Source organism: Brassica napus, chromosome C8, assembly GCF_020379485.1.
Source record: "Brassica napus cultivar Da-Ae chromosome C8, Da-Ae, whole genome shotgun sequence".
In the NCBI taxonomy this organism is placed as follows: Eukaryota; Viridiplantae; Streptophyta; class Magnoliopsida; order Brassicales; family Brassicaceae; genus Brassica; species Brassica napus.
In genome coordinates, this window is record NC_063451.1 from 49,045,110 (window position 1) to 49,068,925 (window position 23,816).

The 23,816-nt window shown below is 35.8% G+C and overlaps 6 protein-coding genes across 7 annotated transcripts; 2 read left to right on the plus strand and 4 right to left on the minus strand.

Moving 5' to 3' along the window:
* The first annotated feature begins 1,568 nt into the window (after window positions 1-1,568).
* On the plus strand, window positions 1,569-4,038 carry BNAC08G49660D. Of its 2 annotated transcripts, none has more exons than XM_013814929.3 (4): window positions 1,569-2,650; window positions 2,970-3,500; window positions 3,593-3,713; window positions 3,814-4,038. In XM_013814929.3, exons 2-4 carry the CDS (start codon window positions 3,041-3,043, stop codon window positions 3,875-3,877), a joined length of 645 nt encoding a protein of 214 aa, XP_013670383.1. In that variant the 5' UTR covers window positions 1,569-2,650; window positions 2,970-3,040; the 3' UTR covers window positions 3,878-4,038. The 2 variants fall into 2 exon arrangements, with proteins under 2 accessions (XP_013670383.1, XP_013670381.1); XM_013814927.3 differs by having other exon boundaries at window positions 1,580-2,650; window positions 3,808-4,038.
* Window positions 4,039-6,065: 2,027 nt separating this feature from the next.
* On the minus strand, window positions 6,066-7,925 carry LOC106374059 (leucine-rich repeat extensin-like protein 6). The gene has a single exon (XM_048765857.1). The coding sequence runs from the start codon at window positions 7,787-7,789 to the stop codon at window positions 7,355-7,357; it is 435 nt and encodes a 144-aa protein (XP_048621814.1). The 5' UTR covers window positions 7,790-7,925; the 3' UTR covers window positions 6,066-7,354.
* Window positions 7,926-8,107: 182 nt separating this feature from the next.
* Window positions 8,108-9,976, plus strand: LOC106377343 (cytochrome c oxidase assembly protein COX11, mitochondrial). The gene is made up of 8 exons (XM_013817561.3): window positions 8,108-8,228; window positions 8,328-8,452; window positions 8,556-8,865; window positions 8,967-9,019; window positions 9,120-9,192; window positions 9,285-9,389; window positions 9,475-9,555; window positions 9,635-9,976. Exons 2-8 carry the CDS (start codon window positions 8,370-8,372, stop codon window positions 9,788-9,790), a joined length of 861 nt encoding a protein of 286 aa, XP_013673015.1. The 5' UTR covers window positions 8,108-8,228; window positions 8,328-8,369; the 3' UTR covers window positions 9,791-9,976.
* Window positions 9,872-11,438, minus strand: LOC106377344 (ADP-ribosylation factor 1). Its single transcript, XM_048765856.1, has 6 exons — window positions 11,013-11,438; window positions 10,725-10,901; window positions 10,556-10,632; window positions 10,355-10,474; window positions 10,142-10,281; window positions 9,872-10,056 (listed from the first exon to the last, which is right to left on the minus strand). The coding sequence occupies exons 2-6, from the start codon at window positions 10,873-10,875 to the stop codon at window positions 9,972-9,974; spliced, it is 573 nt and encodes a 190-aa protein (XP_048621813.1). The 5' UTR covers window positions 10,876-10,901; window positions 11,013-11,438; the 3' UTR covers window positions 9,872-9,971.
* Window positions 11,439-11,647: 209 nt separating this feature from the next.
* On the minus strand, window positions 11,648-12,186 carry LOC106375026 (protein NIM1-INTERACTING 1). The gene has a single exon (XM_013814926.3). The coding sequence runs from the start codon at window positions 12,184-12,186 to the stop codon at window positions 11,743-11,745; it is 444 nt and encodes a 147-aa protein (XP_013670380.2). The 3' UTR covers window positions 11,648-11,742.
* A 6,526-nt stretch (window positions 12,187-18,712) lies between these two features.
* On the minus strand, window positions 18,713-21,634 carry LOC106352669 (polygalacturonase At1g48100-like). The gene is made up of 6 exons (XM_013792299.3): window positions 20,969-21,634; window positions 20,705-20,872; window positions 20,428-20,475; window positions 20,135-20,342; window positions 19,581-19,665; window positions 18,713-19,470 (listed from the first exon to the last, which is right to left on the minus strand). The coding sequence occupies exons 1-6, from the start codon at window positions 21,428-21,430 to the stop codon at window positions 18,960-18,962; spliced, it is 1,482 nt and encodes a 493-aa protein (XP_013647753.2). The 5' UTR covers window positions 21,431-21,634; the 3' UTR covers window positions 18,713-18,959.
* Window positions 21,635-23,816: the final 2,182 nt, after the last annotated feature.

Below are 23,816 nucleotides of genomic sequence, written 5' to 3' on the forward strand. Positions count from 1 at the left end.
ATAATGTAAGATGCAACCATGATGAACCAACCCAAATAGCGACTATATGGGCCCACTTAGTGAAAATCTAAGCAAAGGTTTCTAGCATTTAGAACCTCTGGTTGGAAACAAAGGTTCTATCTTATGCGTAAATCGTACAGATATTTTGGTCTCTTTTCCTGTCAGAAGGTGAATTAGTGGAAGCAATGGATAGACGAGACTTAAGGAAGATGCTTATAGAATATAGATCCAGGCTCGATGGATTCAGTTGTACTTGAAGTGAAGGTATGGCCTCAAGCCATTCCTGATAGTCATTTGATTTGGTAGACGAAGCAGCGAAAGCTTTTCTCTGGTCATGAAGGCATATTCTTGGGTGGAAATTAGCATTTGGTCGGTTGTGTAAAAGGTGCTTATGAAACTGTTAACTATTTTCATTTTCGAGGTACGCTTACAAGTAATATAACATAGCAACACTTTGATAGGAAGTGAAGCTGTAGATTGCAGTTTTGACTTTAAGAAACCTCCGTTTTTAATTTATATATATATTACAATAAATTGTGGCCAAAATAGCAGCAAAAATACAACACAAAAGCATGAGAGATGGTTGAATCTAGAACAAATCGATCATAACTCTTGAATCTTGAGGATCTTCATGAAGTGGTGAGATCTTGATCGTGTCGAGTGATGTTGGTCTTAGAGCTTCATGTTGCGTGTAATGGGGAGAAGATGATGATGATGATGATGATGTTGTGAGAAGCATGGAGGAAGAAGGGAACTCGGGGTTTGTAGGGTGGAGGATTTGTGTGAGCAGAAGCACAATTGACGCCATTGATGATGTTGATGAACTTTGACGAAGCTTATCTGCGTGTTTTGGGATTTTTTTGGTATGTTTTTAAATTTTCCCAAGTGATTCTGGTCTGTTATATATAGAGAGAGAAACAGTGGGAGCCTCCTGTAATAAATCTAACGACCGTGGTTTTGTGTGTTTGAAATCTAACGGACGAGAGAATCCGGTAGGTTCTTAAAAACTTTGTGTAGCAAGTGGTTTCTGGGCTTTGACTTTTAGCTCCCATTTATTTCTCGCCCACATAAACTAGCTGTTCCACCTAGCAAAATAGTACATTAAATTACATCAAGAATTTCTTGAATGCTGACAAAGAAAACGAATTTCTTGAATACCAAAAAGTTACATATAATTTTTATGTAGTAACAAAATATCATATACATATAAATAAAAACATGAATATAATAAATACAAATAGTGGATGTCTGTTAGGAGGTTTCAGATAATTTTAGTTTTAGGCTTTTAGCTTAGCATCAAGAAAAGTAGAATAAATACCATGGGAATACCAAAACCAGACCACATTAAATACAAAGACAACCCATAGAAAAAAAAGATTTGAATCAAATCCCTCACATGCCTGGGGTCAATGCATGCACATACGTTGACTTTTGCTTATTCAAAGTCAATAACTTGGGTCAATAGTTACTCGTTTATTCAAAGGGCCTCTGCTTTTCATAATCCATATATGCCCAGTTGCTACATTTAACAGCCCAATATCTCTCATGAAACCCATACGGATCCTAAATGACATGTAAGCTGATGTCTTATGTCTTCAATACTACTTGCCGTTTAAACAAGCTTAAAGTTTGTCCTTAAACCCCTACTACTACCATCATTATTCACTAATGCCGTCGAAGTAAGCGAGGAGGTCCAAGCCTTGCTTGAAACGGTTTGTCCTTCATATAATCTGCATTAATTTGGTTTAGTATTATGTCTGTTAAATGAACTTAAGCTTATTGGTTCTACTAAGTTGAGCTTTTGACAAAGTTGTGGGTTAACATAAGAGAAGATCTCAAAAGGCCTTATGCTAACCTGCATTTTGTTAATAATCGCTGAATGAACATTGTGTATTAGACATGTTTCTCGTTTATGAGCTCAAGTTTTATTATTTCAAGGCAGAGAACTTGGCTCAAAAATTCAGCTTTTGACTTATTTTTTTTTTAGTTTAACAAATTTTCGAATGTCAACCAATAAATTGTTGTTTATCCAAATCCAATAACCGACTACTGCCAAAAAGAAAATAATAAATTTGTTAATTCTTGAACATCAACCCCATGAACCATGATCCATGTTATAGTTAGTGCATCCAACAAAGTCAGGAAAATATATATTTTTAGATTTATCTCCTAAACAATTCAAACAAATAAACCTGTTAATTATCCACAAGAGATAACTTGAAAAAGTTCATTAGAAGGAAAGGTTACAGTTTGTGTATTTACAATTTTAGTAATTTTTAAGTTTCTTTTAAAACTGCATATCCGTCTGAAATCTATTATTATACAAACCAGATCACTAATACATAATTGAGAATCAGACAATATCAAAACGTGACTGGTGAAAAAAACAAGAGACAATTAGAGCAAATCACTAAAAAGAAACAAAAGAAATGAAAGAAAAAAACCGCGTACAAGCTGGCACGTTCTGTACCTGGTCATAACAGTCACTTTTCAATTCGTTCGGCGACATAAACAATCCAAAACTAAAAAAAAAAAACATTCTTTAGTTTTTTTCTGTTTATATAAACAACAAAGGCAAACTGATATCTTTGGGAAATTTAATTTGGGATACGCAATCTATTCATTCATCCTCTAAGAACCATAATTCAAGGTGGGTACTCTGTTTTTTCCCCTGTATTTTGATTCAAAGTTTATTTTTTGGTCTTCCTCGTCCCAGGTAATTAACGGTTTTCACATTCTCAACGAAAGATTTGATTTTTGTTACTTTGTTATTAGTTTCTGTGGTTTTTTACATTTTGGCGTATCGTAGAGTTTACTCTCTTAAGTATGTATTCTTTGATTAGCTTCAGGCTTTTACTTGGAGAATGGTCTAAGTTAGAGTTTTAGCTAATCCAGAATTAGCATTGCTCTGTTTTTGTTTTGAGACTGATTAAGTTGCTAATAATCTATCTTTATGACTTGTTCCTCAGGGGGAAGTAAAGGGCTGAATCAGCTTTGCTTTTGTGGGAGTTTAAGTAGCTTTTTTTTAAAAGACAGTAGAATGGACCGATTGGTTTCGGGGGAACAAGATTTTGAAGTAGACATTGAAGCTGGTCTAGCTCATGTTACGCAAGAATCCACTTCAGACAATGCGTCCGAAACGATTGATGATGACGTAAACTATCCATTAATGGGAGACGAGGAGAACCCGACAGAAACAAACAGTCAGAGTTTAGATGTCTCTGAGAGAAAACGCGATGTTGTAAAGTTCAAGAAACCAAGAAAGGCTTCAAAGCCACCTAGACCTCCAAAACGCCCTTCTTTGACTGCGAGTGACCACAAGGTGATGAGGGAAATAGCAGAGCTCGCTATGAGAAAGCGTGAAAGGATTGAAAGGATGAAAAAATCTCTAAGAAGAATCAAAGCAGCCAAGTCATCATCATCATCATCATCGTTTTCATACATTAGTATCTTCTCGATGATAGTAACGGTTCTGTTCCTCGGTATTCTTGTCTCTCAAGGTACCCATCTTTTTAACTCGTAATGAATCTTGTTTGGTTCCGAAATGTGTTTCCTCAAGGCTAGTCTGTTTTTTTTTCTCCCCACGTTGCAGGCTTCTTTGCTGGCAATTCGAATCTGAGTTCAGACATCTCGCCTGCACCAATTGTTTCACCTGACAACCAATTGGTTTCAGCTCAGTTATACAATGATCCTAGCCCTACCACCTCATACAGGTGAGAATGAGCTTGAAGAAAGCCTTTTTTTTCCTTTCTAAATCAAGGACAAATGTGAACACATTTTCTAACGTTTCTCGATTAATCTGTGTAGTTTCAGATACACGAGGAAGCGAATTTCGGGTGCCGAAGAAGGAGAAGACTCAAGAGATGTTACCAGATGAGTTGATATGTGTTTTGGTCTTTGATATCAACTCAATCTGTTAACTCTTTTTGGTTCAAGTTTTGTTCTCTGTCTTGTCTCTTTGTATATTTTCTGTTGTTTTGGTGACTCGAGGTGTAAACGACCGCGTTTTATAATAAATGATGATCTGAAATTGAACCATGACTAGCCCGGGCCTGTTTTTGAATTGTGTGGGATATATTAGTGATTGTCGGCTACGTGAAAATTACGTGGTTGGGGTATTATCAAAGGAAAATTGATGAAAAACATATTTTATGTTAGTGTTCATACTACAAAACGCCCAAAACAATGAGAATGACTTTCATGCCAATTGGATTCTACAACGTTTATGGTCCAATATCCACATTATATCTCACACCCGTAATAACTATATGTTAAAAAGTTAATTATGTTTTTGTCGTCGTATATGATGCATTGATGCTAGTGGAACCAACACTATATGATGTAACATTCTGAAACTTTCGATTGTTATACATATCTCCAAAATGAAAATTTGAATTCAGTCATGTTGAAACAACATATTTTCCCCTACAAAATCACGGAGGACATGCGTTCTCGTTTGTAGTTAGTATGATGTAACATTCTGAAACTTTCGATTGTTATACATGCCTCCTCTACTCTAGCAGGGAATGTATGCCGCACCAAGATCTCAAATGAACAAGGTGGAATCAGCCGCTCTCCATCCTTAACAGCTCCATTTACAAGTACAAGTATGGTCCTAGCCTCTGGATTCGACAAAATCCTCCTGACTAAAAGAAAAAACAAGATATCAGATTGTTGTTACATACAGCAGAAGAAGAGGGAGGGGGAAAACTAAAACCGGACTCACTTCTCAACAAATTGCAAGATGAGATCCACTAACTCAGGGCTGTAGCACTTGTTATTACCTACTAGCGGTAACAAGTTACGCGCCCATGAATACAAGCCAGTAGGTAAATCATCTTGGAAGGCCTGTCAGTTGAAAAGCTTTAAGAAAAGACACTCTTTGGGTACACAAAAATAAAATAAAATATCACAGTAACCTGAGCCATCATCCAAACGATAAGCGGAAGCTTGTCCTCGCCTTGATACTTAGGTCTCCCCCTCAGCATCGGCAAAAGGCAAGTAAAAGAATCAGGTTTACCACGCAACACCATGGCTATTCAACCAATGTCACCACCTAATGGTTACCAAGATAATGGAGTAAGGACCAACAAAGGTAACTGAATACACCAATCACACAAAAATTACCTGATATTGGGTAAATGGTTACCAAGATAATGGGAGTAAGGACAAACAAAGGTAGTTAACTCACTAACTGAATACACGAATCACACAAAATTACCTGATATTTGGTAATAGGTTGTTCTTCACCTTTGGCATGTGCTGCCCAATCAGTGAGAAGTCGATCAAGTGCCCACCTTACGAACTTCCAGTGTTCATCAGTTGGAAGTTTGTTGATCCAATCCACCGGTGTTTCGTAGACAGATTTAAAAATATAACCATTAGGTTTTCTTTTTGACGTTTTTTTCCTTGTTTTAATACAGTTGCAAATCAATAAATGTTAATTTTCCTTTTCCTTGAAGACCTTCGAACCCATATTCTTTCTCCAGGATCCTTTCCCTTCCACTCTTGATACTGCCTCATCCACTTACATATCAAAACAGTGGGAGTAGTAGTTTCCATAGATCCTTGAAAGCGTTAATTTTCTTATTGCTACTATTTACTATAGTAAATAATAGTTTCCATAGATTTTACAAAATCAATTTCTCTAAAAACTTAGTTGAAAAAAAAATCCTCTATATATCATATATTTTGTAATAATTACAAAAGAGAATTTGATGATGTGTCACTTAATTATGATGTAAATTTGGTTTACGTGTCAGCATAATAGTCAATTCAATAATTTACAGGTCTAAAATTCAATTGCCAAAAACTATTATATTAATACAAAATATAAGAATCATGTATTTTTTCTTAAATAGAAATTATGGTACTTAATATGAATAATATATATATAACAATTAATGATTATGAATAATAAAAATTTGATAATAATTTTTATATTTTTTTCATTTTTGTCGGTTTAACCAACGACATATATTTACTTGGATTGGTCGTTGGTTTTTCCATCACCAAGGGTCTAGATGTGTTTGAACATGATGCAGCATCACATCTGCTCAATAGCAATCACTATTGATTGATCTCTTGTAAAACAATTTGATTATTTTAATCTTGTTTACACGTTTGGTTTGTGATGTTCTGCGGATGACAAATGTAATAGGATTAATCTGCGAAGTGACCAAATTTTCAGTAGAAAAAAATGTAGCATTGATTTGACATGATTAAGTTTATAACAATTTTCACAAGTTTTGTGCAGTATTATCCTTTCTTTTTTTTATGTTACCAATGACCCACAAGTTATTCCCAATGACATATACTTTCTTGGATTGGTTTTTGCTTTTTTTTTTTATCACTAAGGAGCTTAAGGAGCTAGAGGTCTTTGAACAAGATGAGAGATACAACCCAACTGCAAAGACAATTCTTGAAAGTCTTCCTGAATCTCATCAATTCTTCAAGAATTGCATTAGAACTCCCTCGGACTTGCGGTAATGTTATTATGTTACCATTGACAAAGAGAGAAGTGATGTAGTCGACGATTTAGAACATACGAACAAGATAAAAACTGCACTGTCGAAAACAGATTAAACATAATGTTAATTCAGGTGTGGTCCAATGTTAAACATACGAACAAGATAACATAATGACTTTGTTATTTATCAAATTTCATAATCAAAATCACCAATCCAAGTTTCTTGAATCTTGTGTGGTCCAATGTACTAGGCAAGTCCAAGTGTGCTAGCTTGTTATATTGTATCTAACTAGGCAAATATTGAGATATTATGTTAATTCAGGTGTAAAATATTTACTTGGACCCCATAACAAGAAACGCAAAATATAGAACAATATCTCAGATGATGGTGAATAGAGGCAGTGGGATTACACTATTCAACTTTATAATCTGCGACGCCGTCTACATAAGCTTATAACTAAAACTTGCGGAATCCAAACTCACTTTCTATTAGTTTGTTATACTGTATCATGAAAATATTAGTTGAGATCCTGCACAGGCACCATATGCACTCCAATGATGTTTCCAGTTATGGAGACACTATATAAGTCGTTTGTGTGGCAGTAAAATTTAATTGTCACAATACTTAACTACAATTCATTATACTATTAACACTTGTATGCAAATAACAACGATGGGAACATGATTGGATCCTAACTGTAAATTTAAATCAATTCAACCATCAATTATCATGAGAGTAACTAAAGAGTTGATTATAAGCAGCTAGCTATAACATTACCCTTACGCTAAACCGAAACAAATATTCATTTTAAAAAATTGACTAAAGTTCCAAAATTAAAATTACATGAAAACAATAAAATTGAGACATTCCACAATCCTTGATTTTCAAAGAACCATGAAACCGATAACTAGAAGCGCAATCAGCATAACGGTGGTGAACATCTCTCCAGCAGCCGCTCCTCCGAAGTCATGGTCAACGGGGTACAAGTCTCCCGGTGGAGACGCGTATACGTAAGAAGGGGGAGGTGGCGGCGGCGAAAAGTAGACCTCCTGCTTTGGTGGCGGTGGGCAGTAGGACATTTTTGGAGGCGGTGGTGAAGAAGGAGGTGGCGGAGATGGTGGAGGCGGCGAGGGACAAGAAGGAGGAGGAGGAGACGGTGGAGGCGGTGGATTTTGGATACAAAGTGTGCACTTAATGGGATCCTCGCTGAGCTTTTCAACTGGAGAACGTGCGGCATCAATCATAACCGGAGATGCAAGAAACACAACGGCCATGAGGAATGAGGCCGTGAGATCCATCAAACGCAATATCTCCGGCATGTCGTAAGAGAGTTTTTGGACTTGGACGTGTGAAAATAAAAATGATCAAATTATGGAATGTATTTATTGACTCTACGTGTGTATTAATACCATAACATAATATGAACATTCTTAATACGGGTCTAACTAATAAATGAATATATTGTCCTAATGACGTTGAAGATCTTGAAAATATTTGTAATTCAATGACAGTTCACTGCATGGGGTTACAATTAATTCCGTAATATTTTCATTTGGGCCTAATTGGGCAATTTCATACAATGGGCTTAGAATTACAGGTGAACAGCAAAAAATTCTAAAGAGCCGACTAATCTTACCACTTACCCAGACAAAACAAGTTGTTTTGACTTGTTGAGTTTTTAGTTATTGTTCTGTCTCTTTGGTTGTCGTTTCAAGTGACGTCTTTGATATCTACACCAGAAACGCCGTTCGTTTACCGGTAAGCCTTCGATGATCCTCTCTCTTTTCTCCTTAGAGCATTCTTCTTATTTTGATGCGTTACACTCTTTAATCTAATCTTACATCGTTATTCGTGTAGTGTCTCACTGCATCGATCGATTGAGATCATTAATCTTCGGCCATGTCGTGGTCGAAGGCATGTAGAGGGACTCGAATTTCGTCATATTTAGAGAATCTTCATCGAACATCGTTGCATTCAACGAGGTAAAATGGATCCTCCCCTCCTGAGATTGCAGATTAACTGTTCGTTAATATTCCTCAATGTAAGATTCTGATTTTGAATTAAGAATTAATCTTCTTATTGTAGGACCGTGCCTCTTGTTCCTTGGTCTCGTTATGGCAATCAGTATAATCTCCGAAGCAAGAGAGCGCTTTGGGGAAGCTCATCTTCGTTTTTCCCTTTGAATTCTCATTCCGCTGCTGCTAAATCGATGTTGCTCGGTGGTGCTCATCGACAGTATTCTACTCAGTCGATAACAGAAACCAAATCAAAGAAAATGCTCTACTACCTAACTGGTGTTGTCTTTGGCATGGTGGGGCTAACTTACGCCGCTGTGCCATTGTATAGAACGTTCTGCCAAGCTACTGGTTATGGAGGTACTGTTCAACGCAAAGAGGTACGTACATATAACACCATTTGTTTTATGTTTATTCCCTTCACTTATCACCTAGTTATTCGTAGTCTCTTTCCTAATCTTTGGGACTTATGCTAGTACAGACTGTTGAGGAGAAGATTGCTAGGCATTCAGAATCTGGCACCGTCACCGAAAGGTGTTATTACCTCTCTCATCTTATTATTTTTATAATAATTTTGTTGATGACGAAATTAGTAGCTTACTATACTCTTTATCATGTTTTGTCTCGGAAACAGGGAGATTGTGGTGCAGTTCAATGCTGATGTTGCAGATGGGATGCAGTGGAAGTTCACTCCAACTCAAAGAGAGGTTTGTTTTAGACTTCACAAGTCAAGAAGAGTGTTAATGTGTGTGTGGCTTTTTACTGATATATGTCTTTTGGTTTTGGTATGTTGTTAAAGGTGAGAGTAAAGCCAGGAGAAAGCGCGCTGGCCTTTTACACTGCTGAAAACAAAAGCTCAGCTCCAATAACCGGAGTCTCCACATACAATGTCACTCCCATGAAGGTATGTATTAGCCTCGGTGAATGACTATCTAACTTCTCTTATGACATCTTTCCATTGATTCTCCAACTCTTGTTGGTTTTTCCAGGCGGGAGTTTATTTCAACAAGATACAATGTTTTTGCTTTGAGGAGCAGCGACTTCTTCCCGGAGAACAGATCGACATGCCGGTTGGTGGCTTACCCTTTCCTTCTTGTTTCAGTTTAGTACTCCTTAATTAAGTCCCATTCGTTTAACTTTGGTTTGCAGGTCTTCTTCTATATTGATCCGGAGTTTGAGACTGATCCAAGAATGGACGGAATCAACAATCTGATATTGTCTTACACTTTCTTCAAAGTGTCCGAGGAAAATACTTCAGATTCGGTCGACAATAAAAGCTCTGTTCCAGTTCAAGAAACCAAGTAAAAAGTGTCTGTCTATTTTTTCTAAAGAGAAACTCTCAAATCTTTGTAGAATTTTATGAAGGCATCTTTGTTATGCTGTTAGTTTTGTGCTTCAGTTATGTCTAAGAAACATGGAAATATTATAAGCGCGAAGAGCTTAATAACTTGAAACAGAAGATTCGTTAAATAATATCAGAACTTTGTTACATTCTCTCAGCATTTTTCAGGAGCCAGTCGAGTCCTTCATGTAAACCGTCACCACTTAGTGCACATGAGCTCTGAACATGCCTAACAAGCAGCACAAATTATCAGAAAAAATCAATCTTAATTGCTGGATTATAGGCTTGACAAGGTAGTTTATATCTCATTTTACCAGTTTCTTTGCCAGTTTTTTTGACGAAGAGAAGCGAGATCAAGTTCGTTACTGATCTCATATGCAGTCATAGCACCGGGAACCTCATGCTTGTTTGCATAAACAAGAACAGCAACATTGTCCGGTACATTCCCCTGTATCTGAATCTAGGGAATCAAATGTTTGGCATTATACACAACTTGCTAGATGTTTAAAAGAGACATGGTTTGTTACCTCATCCATCACCATGTGAAGGAAACTCTTTGTCTCTTCCATTCGCTCTCTGTCTTTGGTATCGACCACGTACACAAACCCTGATACTTGTTGAAAGTAATGTGTCCATAACGGTATCATCTGCACCAAAGCCATCATGAGGTATGGATATTAAATGTTTTTGTTTTTAAGCTGGTGTGAAAAGAAAACGACTTAACATACCCTATACCGATATTGCCCGCCCATTTCAACGAAATAGAAGCTCGAGTTCTTGTATTTAAAGCTTTCCATGTCTAATCCTAGAAGCATTGATCCCTTCTTTGTTTGAATAGTTTATATGAAAACAATGATGTGAATAAGAAAAAGTATGATGTGCTTTGCTTTTACTTACCAACGGTGGGCATGTTTGTGGAAAGCACTTCACCTGTTTTGAGTTTGTGGAGTATCGATGATTTTCCGGTACCGGGGAGGCCGAATAACACTATTCTCGGTTCGGTTTCTTGGAATAAACCGACAAAGGGCTTCCCCAGTGTTGTCCCCATCTTCTTGAATCAGCAACGATCAAATTCTGCAACTAAGTTGACTTTAGAGACCCGGAAAACAACAACAAAAGGAGATGAATCTGAGGATTGGGCTTTAGAGAAAAAATAGCTTTGAGATTGTGAGAGAGAGAACCAACCTTGTTGTGAGTTTCAAAGTCAACTAGTTCAAAGCTTAGGCATTAAGATTTAGGAGTTGTGTGTGGTCCGTTTCAGGATCTGAGAGATCACAACTAAAGTCAACCAGTTGACTTGGTGCAATCAGTTTCAAGACTTTCTCCTTTGTTTATCAATAAAGTTGCCAATAGACAAAGAATGTGTCTGCATTTGCGCATATAGAGGACAGCCACAGTCAAACATTGACGTGTCTGCATTTGCGCATCTTCCAGAAGGACCTGTTCGTTCTGCATCCATTGTCAAAGTAATGCGTGCTGCAGAAATGAATTTCAGATGTCCCGTTCGACATGGAGTGCTCGGAATTCCTGGTTACGTTCAGTTCACATCTCCCATTCGTCGATACATGGATCTTACCGCACACTACCAGGTAAAACGTTTTCACCCTCTCATGGTATCAGATGATTTTGATCTATTTGGGTATATCTATGGGGTGATTTCTGCCTTGAGCTTTGTTTGAACATGGAACTATATCAATAATTTGGTAAAGCGTGTTGTTAAATCGGTTTAGACGGCCACATAATCACTAATTCCTTATAAAGTAAATACCGTCTAGCGATTTATTGAGACCAATGTTCCAGCTTAGTTTGATCCGACACACTTTCGAGTTAAACTGAAATATTTATAAGTCAAGTCCCAAATCCTAAGTGAAAGTGAGAAATTAAAAGAAAAGAACAGAAAAAATAGATTAATATACTACAATGCAAGATTAAGATCTAAACCCGTCTCTTCTTGTCCCTCCTTCTTTGCTTCTTCATCTTCCTCTTCTTTCAACTTGATATCATCTTCCTTGCGATCAGCAACAACCATCACTGGCTTCAAATCCATACGACACTCAGAGAAATCTTCCGGAAGAAACGCCGGGACCACAACGCAGGATCTCTCTCCCCCGTTCCATTTCTTCCTCGCCTCGCCAGAGTTCCCAGTGAACTCTTCACGTCTTCGTTTTCGTGCTTCTTGATACGTTTTGATAAGCTTAAAGAACGTATCAATCTTCCTCTCTTCTTCCTCTTCCTCTTCTCTTTCTCTCTTGTCGATCATGTTGACCTCCTTGATCTCCACATTTTGGTCCTTCTCGTTCTTCATGGTCTTCAGGGCACTAGAGGGGCAATCGTGTAGATTAAGTTGTTTGGGATACATTTACCAAGTGAAAATGAGTTTGGAAACTTGAGTGAGTGAGATGGGTTAATATTCCTATATTTGTCTGTTTAAAGGAAGAATTAGACGTCACGAAACTTCTTAGCAAAATGACAAAAACAACCTGTCCTCAGCTCCTTTTAGTCTTTCTTAACTTTTATTCTAGCTTTATTCTTTAACAATACTATATTTTAAACCAGAAATACTCCAAAAATTAATTTGTATGTAATAAACTATGGAGTTTGGTACTTTTAGTCAAAAAAAAAAGACTTTGATATTTGTATGTTTAATTTCCCAAAAGAAAAACAATTCAAACACTTTGAAAACGTTTTTGGAAGAAAAAATCGACAAAGAGGGGTACAAAGGTAAAAGAATGCGGAGATACCAACGTTTCGATTGCGTCAGATGATGATCTTTGTGGATAAAACGACATGAAGCAGTTATGAGATTACGTCATCGTGGTGACGTATTCTTGACACATTATAATTGGTATTCATCATCAACACCTTGACTTGAAACTTGCGTTTACTTTACTCATGGTAGGTCGCGACAGAAAGAAAGATCCAGTGGATCGATCCTACATTGTTCTCTTTTCTGAACCGTTAGATCAATTTTCCTGGAAACTTTTTTTGAATGAGTGAGTAGTATTGTATAATTAAAAAACTCATAAAAATACTCGTCATACTAACATCTGTTCGAAATGATGAGATTGTATAAAGATTTTTCGAATCAAATTATAAGTTGTCGGCTAGTTGCATATATAAACAAGTTATTAATCCATATAAATAAAAATAAATCTTCTTGTTTTGTTCTTTAATAATGAACCTAACTATATCTCTGGTTTTCCACAAAAAAATGTTTAATTGAATTTACTAACACGGAACTGTCCCGACACGAAGAAAGAAACAAAGACAACAACTAACGCATAATTAAAATGATTCGATGTTCGGTAGACGTATGAAAAAGACTAAAGTAGCAAGTTTGTTCTCGTCTTCCGTAATCGCACATTTATCAAAGGCGAGATTCGAGAAATCCATGGCCCAATGGGTTCGTTAAGATTGCTGTCATAGAACATGGATCAGTAGTCTAATGGGCCTAAAGGTATGAAAACATCTCAAAATTTGATTGTTGTAGGTTGGGATTTGTTAAACAATTTCTCTTTATTGGGAGAAACAACATTCCTTTGCAAAACATTGCCTGTAGTAAACTCATGACTATCATAACATTGGATTTAGAAAAAAATCACTAGATATTAATATTTGGCACACGACGATCCACAAAGGCTCACTCATAAAACATGTATTAGATATTAATATGTATAAACTTTTGGCACACGACGATCCACAAAGGCTCACTCATAAATCTCTACATCTTATGGGAAAAGGAGAAAACGTAATCTATTAGTACTAGGACGTATTTAAATTAAACTTCTTAAAAGCTTCATATTTGCGCCATATTCTCTTATTTTTCTTCTAAACACTTAATGTTATACTAATAGTCTAATATTCTATCAAAGCTAATCTCTCCCTCTAGATTTGTCTTTTCAACCCCCATTTTCCTGATTCGAATCCAGACACATGCATAATAAATTGAGAATAATAATCACTTTTTATTCACTGCGACATTGTAAGAGTGACTGTTATTCATAAGGCTGTTACTGTTAGGGTCGAAGGCAACTATTATTCTTTTTTTTGTTAAAGCCTTTATTCTTTCTTTTTCTTTTTGAATCTTTAGTTCGTAAATATTCTCTTTCATATTCATAAAAAATACACAACACAACATATGTATTACTATTAGAGGCATAACCATTAACATTGGATTTATTGAGGTTAGTAATTATTATGGTTGTTTGACAACAAAAAAAAAAGTAATTTTTTTTTGAGCAAACAAAAAGTAATTATTATGGTCCGACAATAGTAGAAACTAAAAAATGCAACCATGCAATACGTGGTTTTATAATCATTCTATTGTTAATAATAATAATAATAATAATAATAATAATAATAATAATAATAATAATAATAATAATAATAATAATAATAATAATAATAATACAGAATGTTGATGTAATAAACAAAAATAGTTTGTTAGCTAACGCCTCAGATCGATCAATGAGTAATTCATTCAGTTACAACATAAAGAAACAAATAAAAACTATGATAAAAAAAGTTTTGACATCATTTTTTATTGGCATGTCAATATGTGATAATACACTCTCTGCAGCAGTGACAAACAAATACTACAAACTCTTGTTTTTAATCGTTCAAAGATAAGAGTCTAGACTAGTAGACTAGAAAGTGGGGGGAAACAAATAAATTTAGGAGGATTCATTGACAATTTAAGAAGACATTTTTGATACGCCTCGTCTTATTAGAATTGGGAATGGCCTATGGAGAGGATATGAATGTGATGGGCATAGTGATAAGGTAGAGGAGATAATGCAGAAAAGCGAGAAGAAGAATCTTAAACTATCATTTATGAATTATGAGTTAACCTCAGAAAGCCAGTTTACAAAAAAAAAAAATTATGATATCTCCACTCGTTTCTATTAACTTATTCCTCCATGATTGGTCATTTTTGTAAACTTCTGATGATTCATATAACCAACTCTTAAGGTTAATCTCATTTTGTAAAATATCGATGCAAAGAAATGCGTCGATATATATATATATATATATATATATATATATATATATATATATATATATATATATTTATGTATGTATAGCATATGAGATTAATTAAAAATATATATCTGGGCTAGATTAAATAAATTTTGATTATTAAATATAATATTAAAACATATGATTATCACATTTTACAAAAAAAACCATGGCTAGGTAGAGAAATATACATAATCTATTTGTTTGTTTATTTGACGATTATGTTTCTATTACATTAAAATGCTAAGGTTCAATTTGCGACTAGATCATTAGCATACTAACTAAGGATTAGTCTAACATTAACATGATTAATTTAGTCCAAACATTTTCAGTTAAAATATACCTCAGTTTCTTTTTACCATTTTTTTTGGGCAATCACTTTTTTCTTTACGTACGCTTTCAAGTTACCGGGTATCAAGTAAAATAGTATTACACGTCCGGTTCGAGCCTTGGCCACTGCAGAATTTACATGTGGGCTGCAGCATCCGAGACCGAAGACCGTTACACGGTGAGCCACATGGTGACGCCCTGGCAGCGTCCATGCTCACTTCGGTCTCTAGTCTAGACCACTTCGGTGGAGCCAGGATACTGGGGTTATCAAAAAAAAAAATAGTATTACACATAGATTTACCGATTACTTTACCAAACATATAGTTATATTTAATGTTAATATACGTTAAACTGTGATTACGTGGTCACACCGAAAAAGGGGAGAATCGGAGGTGGGGTGTGTCTAACATTCCAATTGCGACCCACCAAACTTCTCAATTTGTTATAAAACTATTAATCTTTTAACGTACGATAATATATTCATATTTTCAGAAACGAGAGTCGGAACCTAGAATCTTCGGGTGGCATTGTAAGCTTTTTCAGTTTTCTTTAACCTCAAAAAGAAAGTACTATATTTCTTCTGTTGTATAATTGCATATACACACATACGCGTGATTGATTCCATAATTAGAATTTACCTCTTTATGCAAAAGTAGCAAAGAACATACAATCGTAACATTTATACCAAAAAACATACATACATAAGTTAAAACACACGTTAACATTAATTTCTACTTCAAACAAAATTATGATGTATGCGTTGATTTACATATCGCAATGTTGCTCGTATTCAAATTTAAGCTGTCTCGTAAAATTCAGATCAAATTAAAAATAATCTGATATCGCAATGTTGCATGCATACGTTTATATTTGTGTATAAATGAAGATATATGTGATCAAGTGGCTGCGCGTGCGGAGGTGAACCAGTTAAACTTTAAACAAGTTGATCATAAGTTATCAACTTTAGAAGTCTTAACAAACAAACAAAAACCTTTAGAAGTCCAAAAGTAAAAAGGATCTCGACACAGAATTATTAATCGTCAAAGGAAATTTTGTTGGAAAAGAAAAAGAAAAAATGTTTTCTGGTTAAAAAAGGAAAATTTCTGGTTAAAAGGGGAAAATGGCACGTTGTACTATTAACCTACAAATATTCCTGGAATTTTGTTTCACACTTTGTCTTGATAATTCGTTCTGTACCTTCTTGTTATTTGAAGCAAACCTATGTTCTCTACTTTAATTTTTTTTTAAAAAATTAAAAATATTCATTATCTTCAACCCGAAAAGGGGATAAACGGAACTTACAACTCCGGTGTGCCAGTGAAACATGATAAGCTAGGTTACAACAAAACAGTCAGAGGATGTACAAGCAAACAGACTAGCAGACAAAGGAGAGAGGTCGTGGGAAGTAGGCGGGAAAGCGCGCGAGCTTCCCCTTTGGTGGACCAAAACACATAAATAAAGGTTTTGCTCACTGCCCACTGGTTTAAAGTGTTTAATTTTTTTTTTGAACACGAATTTAATTGATTAGGTGGTTAGTTGGGGGCAGTAAAAGCATCCCCAACAAACAATGTTTCGGATACAAGCAGGGCATCCTTTGCCAACCTATCAGCTATTACATTTCTTTCTCGGGGAATCCAAGAAAAATTGACAAACTCAAATGCAGAAGCATAAAACAAGATATCTGAGACCACCCCATAGAGCTCGGTAGGGCAGTGGCCGTCGGTGATAGATTTAACAAGTTGAGAGGCATCAGATTCAAAGAGAACCGTCTTGATTTGCAGATTTTGACAGGTGATGATTGCTTCGCGGAGAGCAAGACTCTCAGCTAAGAGCGGAGATCCCACACACCTTGTCTTTGCTTTGAAGGATTGGTTACCAGAGCTAGAGAGGATAACCCATCCCAAGCCGGCTGAATTGTTTGCGCTGGACCATGCCGCATCAGATCGAACAACCACTGCGCCCGCTGGAGGAGCCTTGCCTTGTGTGGGCTTGTGGAGGTGACGCGCTGGTTCCTTCTTCACTTCCCTTGACCATTCACGTGCTAGTGCAATGGCAGAGGACAATGTAGTTTCTGGGGAGGCAGAGTGGCCATCAAAGACAAAGTTGTTTCGAGCTTTCAACAGCATCCATAGGATCCAAGGAAACAGAGAGCCCGACGTTATATCTATCATTCCTCTGAAATCCAGTTCGGACGTGAAAGGGGCTAGTTGCCAGACTTGCTGTGCAAACCTACACTGGAAGAAGAGATGAGTAATAGATTCTGAGCAGCCGCACCTCTTACAAAGGGGGTCAACAACAATGTGTCTCTCTAGTAGTTGTTCGCCAACCGGCAGTGCTCCTTTGAGTAGTTTCCATGAGAACAGTTTCACTTTTGGTGCACATGGCAAGTTCCATACATTAGTGCTCCATTTGAAGTTCGCACCACCCTGGTTTCTAGCAAACAACTCCTCTCCATTAACCGTAGTATAGTACCCTGACTTAGTGGTGTAATCGCCGGATTTTGTTCCCAGCCAAATAAGTTTGTCCGGAGCCCCGGTGCGGCTTGGTTTGAGGTTCGTGATCAAGTCTTTGTAGTCTGGTAAGATCAGGTTGATTCTCTGTATGTCCCATTCTCGTGTCTCAGGGATCAAAAGATCTGCAACCGTGAGGAGCATGTGCTCTTCTCCTGATGGTCCCATTGGTCTCATTTGTACATTCAGGCTCAGCCAAGGGTCGTTCCAGATATTGATCGAGCTTCCGTCCCCAACGATCCATCCCAAATTCTTCAAGAGAAGGTCCCTTCCCAAAAGAATGCTTCTCCATCCATGAGACATAGCGTTAGAGCTCGAAGCTAGGAGGATGTTGGTATCAGGACAGTACTTCCCAAACAGAACTCTCCCCGAAAGACCGTTCGGGTTCTGCAAGAGTCTCCAGCTGGTCTTGGCTAGAAGGGAGATATTAAAGTTCTGGAAGTCGCGTGGACCAAAACACATAAATAAAGACTGTTCGGGTTTAAAGTGTTTTAAAAAAAGGTTTTGCCCACTGAAACTAGATAGCTATCGTTTTGTATATGAGATTATTCTATTTTAGTTTGCAAAATGCGGAATTCGTCAAATTTAACAATGTATGTCAAATAATAATGATTAATAAATATATGCGTCATCGATCAAAAACAAAATTTTAAACCGTTTGATTTTCCTTTATCATTCATTATGTGATTAATTGATTAACGATTAACTAGATACACATTCTTGACTACGAAAGCTACACGTCGAGAGATCGATGAACATAGTGCATTTTCAGTATTACTTTTTGAGAAATATATACGATATTATTAGTTCGACCTACCAAGAGAAGAGACCAAGACAACATCAAAAAGTTGGAATATTCTTTCGACTTTCTACTCAGTTAAATCCACTACTTTATATATCCTCTCACATAATTAAATTTTTTTTTTTGAAAATTGTCTCACATAATTAAATTGCACACCAAAAAATTATATATATACTCACTCACGGAAAAAAAGAACTGTCCGTATAGGGATGTATAACATCGTAGATAAAACACAATCTTATTTTTATATAAATCATATCACGCCATCAATAGTTAAACACACATTACAAAAATCATCAAATGAAAATTAAACACGATTTAAAAATACTTGGAGAGGCAAATAAAATGTGCCACTCCTCAACGAAGAATCAAGAAAATGATTCTCCTCACACTTATATACATTTCCCTCTAAAATCACGTAAGAGTTTAGAATATAGCCTAACTGATCAATTATTGATCCGATTATGCAAATCACGGTGAACCACACTTGTTAACAAGAGCACCTTGCAACGCCGTGGGAGGATCGGACATGAGACACCAAACCGGAGGAATCGAAAGCTCTTCCACAATTCCATAAGCATTCCAACAAAATGGATCCACAACGATTTCGCCTTTTGCTGGAAGCAACTCGATACCCGAAAGAGTTAGATTCGTGCATGGAACTGCATCGCTGCATCCAAAATGCATTGGAGGACTTCGAATATCATAAGTTCCTTTGATGCCTTGGTATGTAATATCAGATACGAAAACGGCAGATGTTTTATTGGCACAGTCTTTGGTCATGCAATAGTATTGGTCAATGATTATTGGGTTACGGACTGACTCCACGTGGATGTTGTTGAACGTCACGCCTGAGACCGAACCGAACCCACCTTGCCATGTTTTGATCCGAACTCCATTGTTGGAGTACTTTATGACCGAGTCTCTGACGGTTATGTTTGAGACGCATGCATGTGAGTTGTGATTGCCCAAACTTCCAATACTAAAAATTTAGTATATAATGACGTTTTAGTAAATAGTTATTGGTTGGGATCTATTATGCCATAACAAGTGTTTTAATCAGATTAATCAAATTAAAGAGAGATAACAAACCTAATTCCATGGCCACCGGGTCCACAGGTAAGATTCCGTATATCAACATCGTAGGATCCCGAACCAATAGACACGCAATCATCTCCTGCAAATTGGAAGCATGACTTTAATTGTTCAGACAAGAATCATTTCGCTTTACTTTTGTTGAAATCTATTTATTCTTCTTAACTTATTTTGTTGTATTATGTAAATTTATATTTAGTTTGAAAGGATTTGTCCAAATATTATATATGTTTTTTTCTTTTTTGATAAAGTTTGATCTAAAGGACGCATAAACATATTGCACAGCCAATTTGATCCGTTAATCAACCAAATATTTTATTGGCCGATGTCAAATACAATAAATTTTATTTATTCGATCGCTACCGCATTTTCGAACCTTTTTGGTTTGCTTGTTTTTTTAGTATTTTTAAAGTTTCATTTATAAACCGGTTATCGGTTTGTTTTTCTAACTAAAGTTTTCTTTTTGACAAAGTTACATTTATAAAGTGTAATAAATTGTCTAAAACTGCCAAGCGTAAATCACTCTATATATAACATGTAAGTCTTTTTACCGTTGGAGATGACCGAGTTGTAGATGGTAACGGAGTTAGAGTTTTCGATGTGGATGCCGTCAGTGTTGGGACTTAACGGCGGAGCAGTGATGTGAAGGGACTCGACGTGAACTCCTTGACAACCGTCGAATCTGAAATGAAACTGCGGGCTGTTTTTTATTTGTAGACCTTCCACCGTTAGATTCGAACTCATAAAGAACCTCAAAGCCTGCATGCATTTAATTCATTAGTTACCAGAGCAATTTAAAAAATCGGGTCGTAAATTAGTACGTAAATTTTTATGTTGAACTTACAATGGGGCTGTCGCAAGGGCCAGCAACAATTGCAGATTTGTTGACAGTCTGTAGAAAAATAACAAAATAATTAGTTATAAATATTGTATATATGCCATTTCACTTATAGAGTCAGCTTTCCATGATTGTAGAGTTTTACATTCATTTATAAATAAAATTAAAATAAACTGTAAATTGGTGTAAATGCTTGGAAAAATTTCCTAAAACAGTATGAATGAATAGTACAATATTTAAGACCACATGGTTTTAAGATGTCCTAATTATTTTAGTCAATTACCCGGTGAGGTTTGCAGGGAAGATCCCACCATTTCTGTCCCCGGCCATCTATAACTCCGGCGCCTTTCAAAGCCATTCCGTTGACTCTATAGAAAACAAGCCATTGTCTTTTACTTATATTGCTCGGCCACGATTCAGGTCCATCTGGTGTTACAATGGTCCCGTCCACCTATATCAATAAAAATGTTATTAAAACCAATCCCATTTGATATAATTGTCTATAGTATATCAAAACGTTTAGATTTTTTAGGAAGAGAAATAATACTTGGAATAATTGGTAAGAATGGCAAGGACCGGTAAAAATAGTAGACTGGATCATAAATGTGTAGCCGTAAGGAACAAGCAAAACAGAAACGGTGTCGTTCCCGTTGCTACATGATGAGTCCCACGCCGTTTTGAATGCTTCCGTGTCGTCTGCGGCACCATCTCCGACCGCACCGAACTTTCTCACGTCGTAGACTCCATTGTTGTCTTCTTCAGGGTCGTCGGAAGGTGACGGTGGTAGTGACGGTGACGGCGAGTCATCAGGGCCCGGAGGAGGAGTAGGAGGCTGAGAGATTGAGGAAGAAGGTGGTTCTGGTTTTGAAGAGTGATGGTTATGGCTATTGTGTTTGTGTTTCTCTTTGTGGTGATGGTATCGAGATTCAGTTAAAGAGGTTAGTGTGATAATTAGTGCGATGAAACAAAGGATTTGGTTGCGAGTATAAGAAGAAATTAACATTTTCATTGGATTGAAAATGTTTTTATTTTTGGTGATTTTGAGGTGAATGTTGGACAAAAAGTGTGTAAGAAGAGAGTCGCACTCACTAAGTTTAGAATGCTTCTTGGAAATGTTAATGCATCAAAAGCAGACAAGCCTGGTTCCTTTATATATATACTGCAACGTCGTGGGCTATAGGAAGTGGAAACCTAATGTTATTTTAATTTAAACAAGTGTAGTGTTTTTTTTTTTTTTTTTAATCAGGAGGAGGTGATCCGGTGGTCGTGACCAACCGACTAATCCCCCTGAACCCGGAACCAGCTTGCGTCTGTACCCACCAGAGGGCCTAAGTCATTCCGTGGCCGGATCTCGAACTCGTGACGGCGGGCACCTCAGCCGAGGTTCCTTTACCACCAGACCACGAGACCCGGTTACAAGTGTAGTGTTTTGATCAAAAAAAAAAAAACAAGTGTAGTGTAGGTAAAGTTTACCGCGGCTTTTTGTTTGGTTTCCATTTCTTTTTTTTTTCCTAATATTCTTTTTGGTTGCTGGTGTTTATCTCTAGTATGAGACTAATCGTTTGGTGTAATTTTGAATTGAGTTTAATCCTTGGGAAAATTTATGGCCACGTATTCGGGAACGAATATTATTATGGATGCGGCATGCATGGGAGTATCTACATTAATACTAGTTTCTAAAATCAAAATTACATAATACATATCTTCATAATATGAAAATGATTGACTACATTAGATATTAGAAATCAATTAAATCTTAATATTTGTATATTTTAACATTTAGACCAAAAAAAATTAATCTTAATAATTTTTAAATAATATATTCTTACGTATACTTATGGTACAGTTTAAGGCAATAGCTGTAACATGTTTTTCCAATAAGGAATACCGAATAATAAGGATGATTATTTGTGAAATAGAAAAATGGAATGATGGATTAAATGTAAAAATGATATTAGTAAATTATATACATTCTATTTATTCACGAGGATTTAAAATCCTGAGTAAGAAAATAGGTTTTACAAAATATTTCTTTTCTGTTTTATTTCCAAAATGGAACGTGTAGAATTGTTTTTAAAAATATTTTATTGTAATTGGTAAATATTTTATGAAATTTTATGGAATGTATTTTAAATAATTTTATTCCACAAAATAACATTTTAGTTGCAGCCAAGGTGAATGTGGGCATGTAAGCTTGCGGTTCTGAATCAAACCAGCTGTCAAATTGGACTGAATCCAATTTTTGGTTTTAATATATAGATTTGATTATAATTTTTGGAGTGTCTTATTATGCAAAATTTGAAATTTCTCAAAAAGAAAAAAACTGGATGAAAAGCTCCCAGTAATAAAGTTCTTATGCACACCTAAAGTTTGTCTTAAAATGTTTGTCTTAAAATGCCATTTCTTAAATGGTTTTTTCTTCACCCTAGGAGGTCTTACAATATCTCTCATCCTCTTTATTTTAGTTTATACCCACTTTGAAAAACTTTTCTGGAGGATATGTATATAAATTATAGTTTGGGACAGTTTATTCAATACACGACGAAACATATAACATGTAAAAAGAATTATTCTCCACTGAAGATAATTGAGAAAAGGTTAAATACATTTGTTATGATAAAATATAGTTATATACATAGTTTCAGTTTTTTATTAAAGAGAAAACAAGAAGAGAATGGCCGCGAGTGGGTTATATCTAACCTCTTTCGGCTTCTTCAGTGGCCCAATTCTTTTTCATGTATTTAATATTATAGAAAAGGTGAGGTACAAATGATTCTTTTTAATATGTGAATAATTTACTGAATTACCAAGAATATAAATATATATTTGTATGACCGACCAACCATCATTGATTGCATACTCAGAAACACAATTGTTTGATCATATTTGAGAATTTCACCGCCCCTCTTTACACTTTTCGGTGGAACTCAATTATGTTTGGTCTCATCTCATCTTCTTCCACTTTTCTTAGGAACAAAATTCTAATATTTATGCTTTTTAGCACATAATTATAGTAACACTGAATGCAATGGATTATAGTAACACTAATATTTATGCATTTTTAATCCATTGCATTCAGTGTTAATAACTATGTGCTCTAGTTTATATATTTTATAAATATTTTATGTGCTATAACTTCTTATAAAACAAATTTTATAAAAAAAATTATTTTTTTATAAATTATAAGTTTGTTTTTTTTTTAAATTATAATTATACATGCATCTTGTGACCTCATCATCCTCCACGCAAAAATGGCGGCTATAATACGACATACTAAAGCTAATGAACTTGCAAAAACAATTGTGTAGGTTAAGGACGGGTACTTTATAAACATAAGGTTAAGCATCATAATTAAATTGTGTGAATGTGTGTATGTTATATAATAATCAAACTGC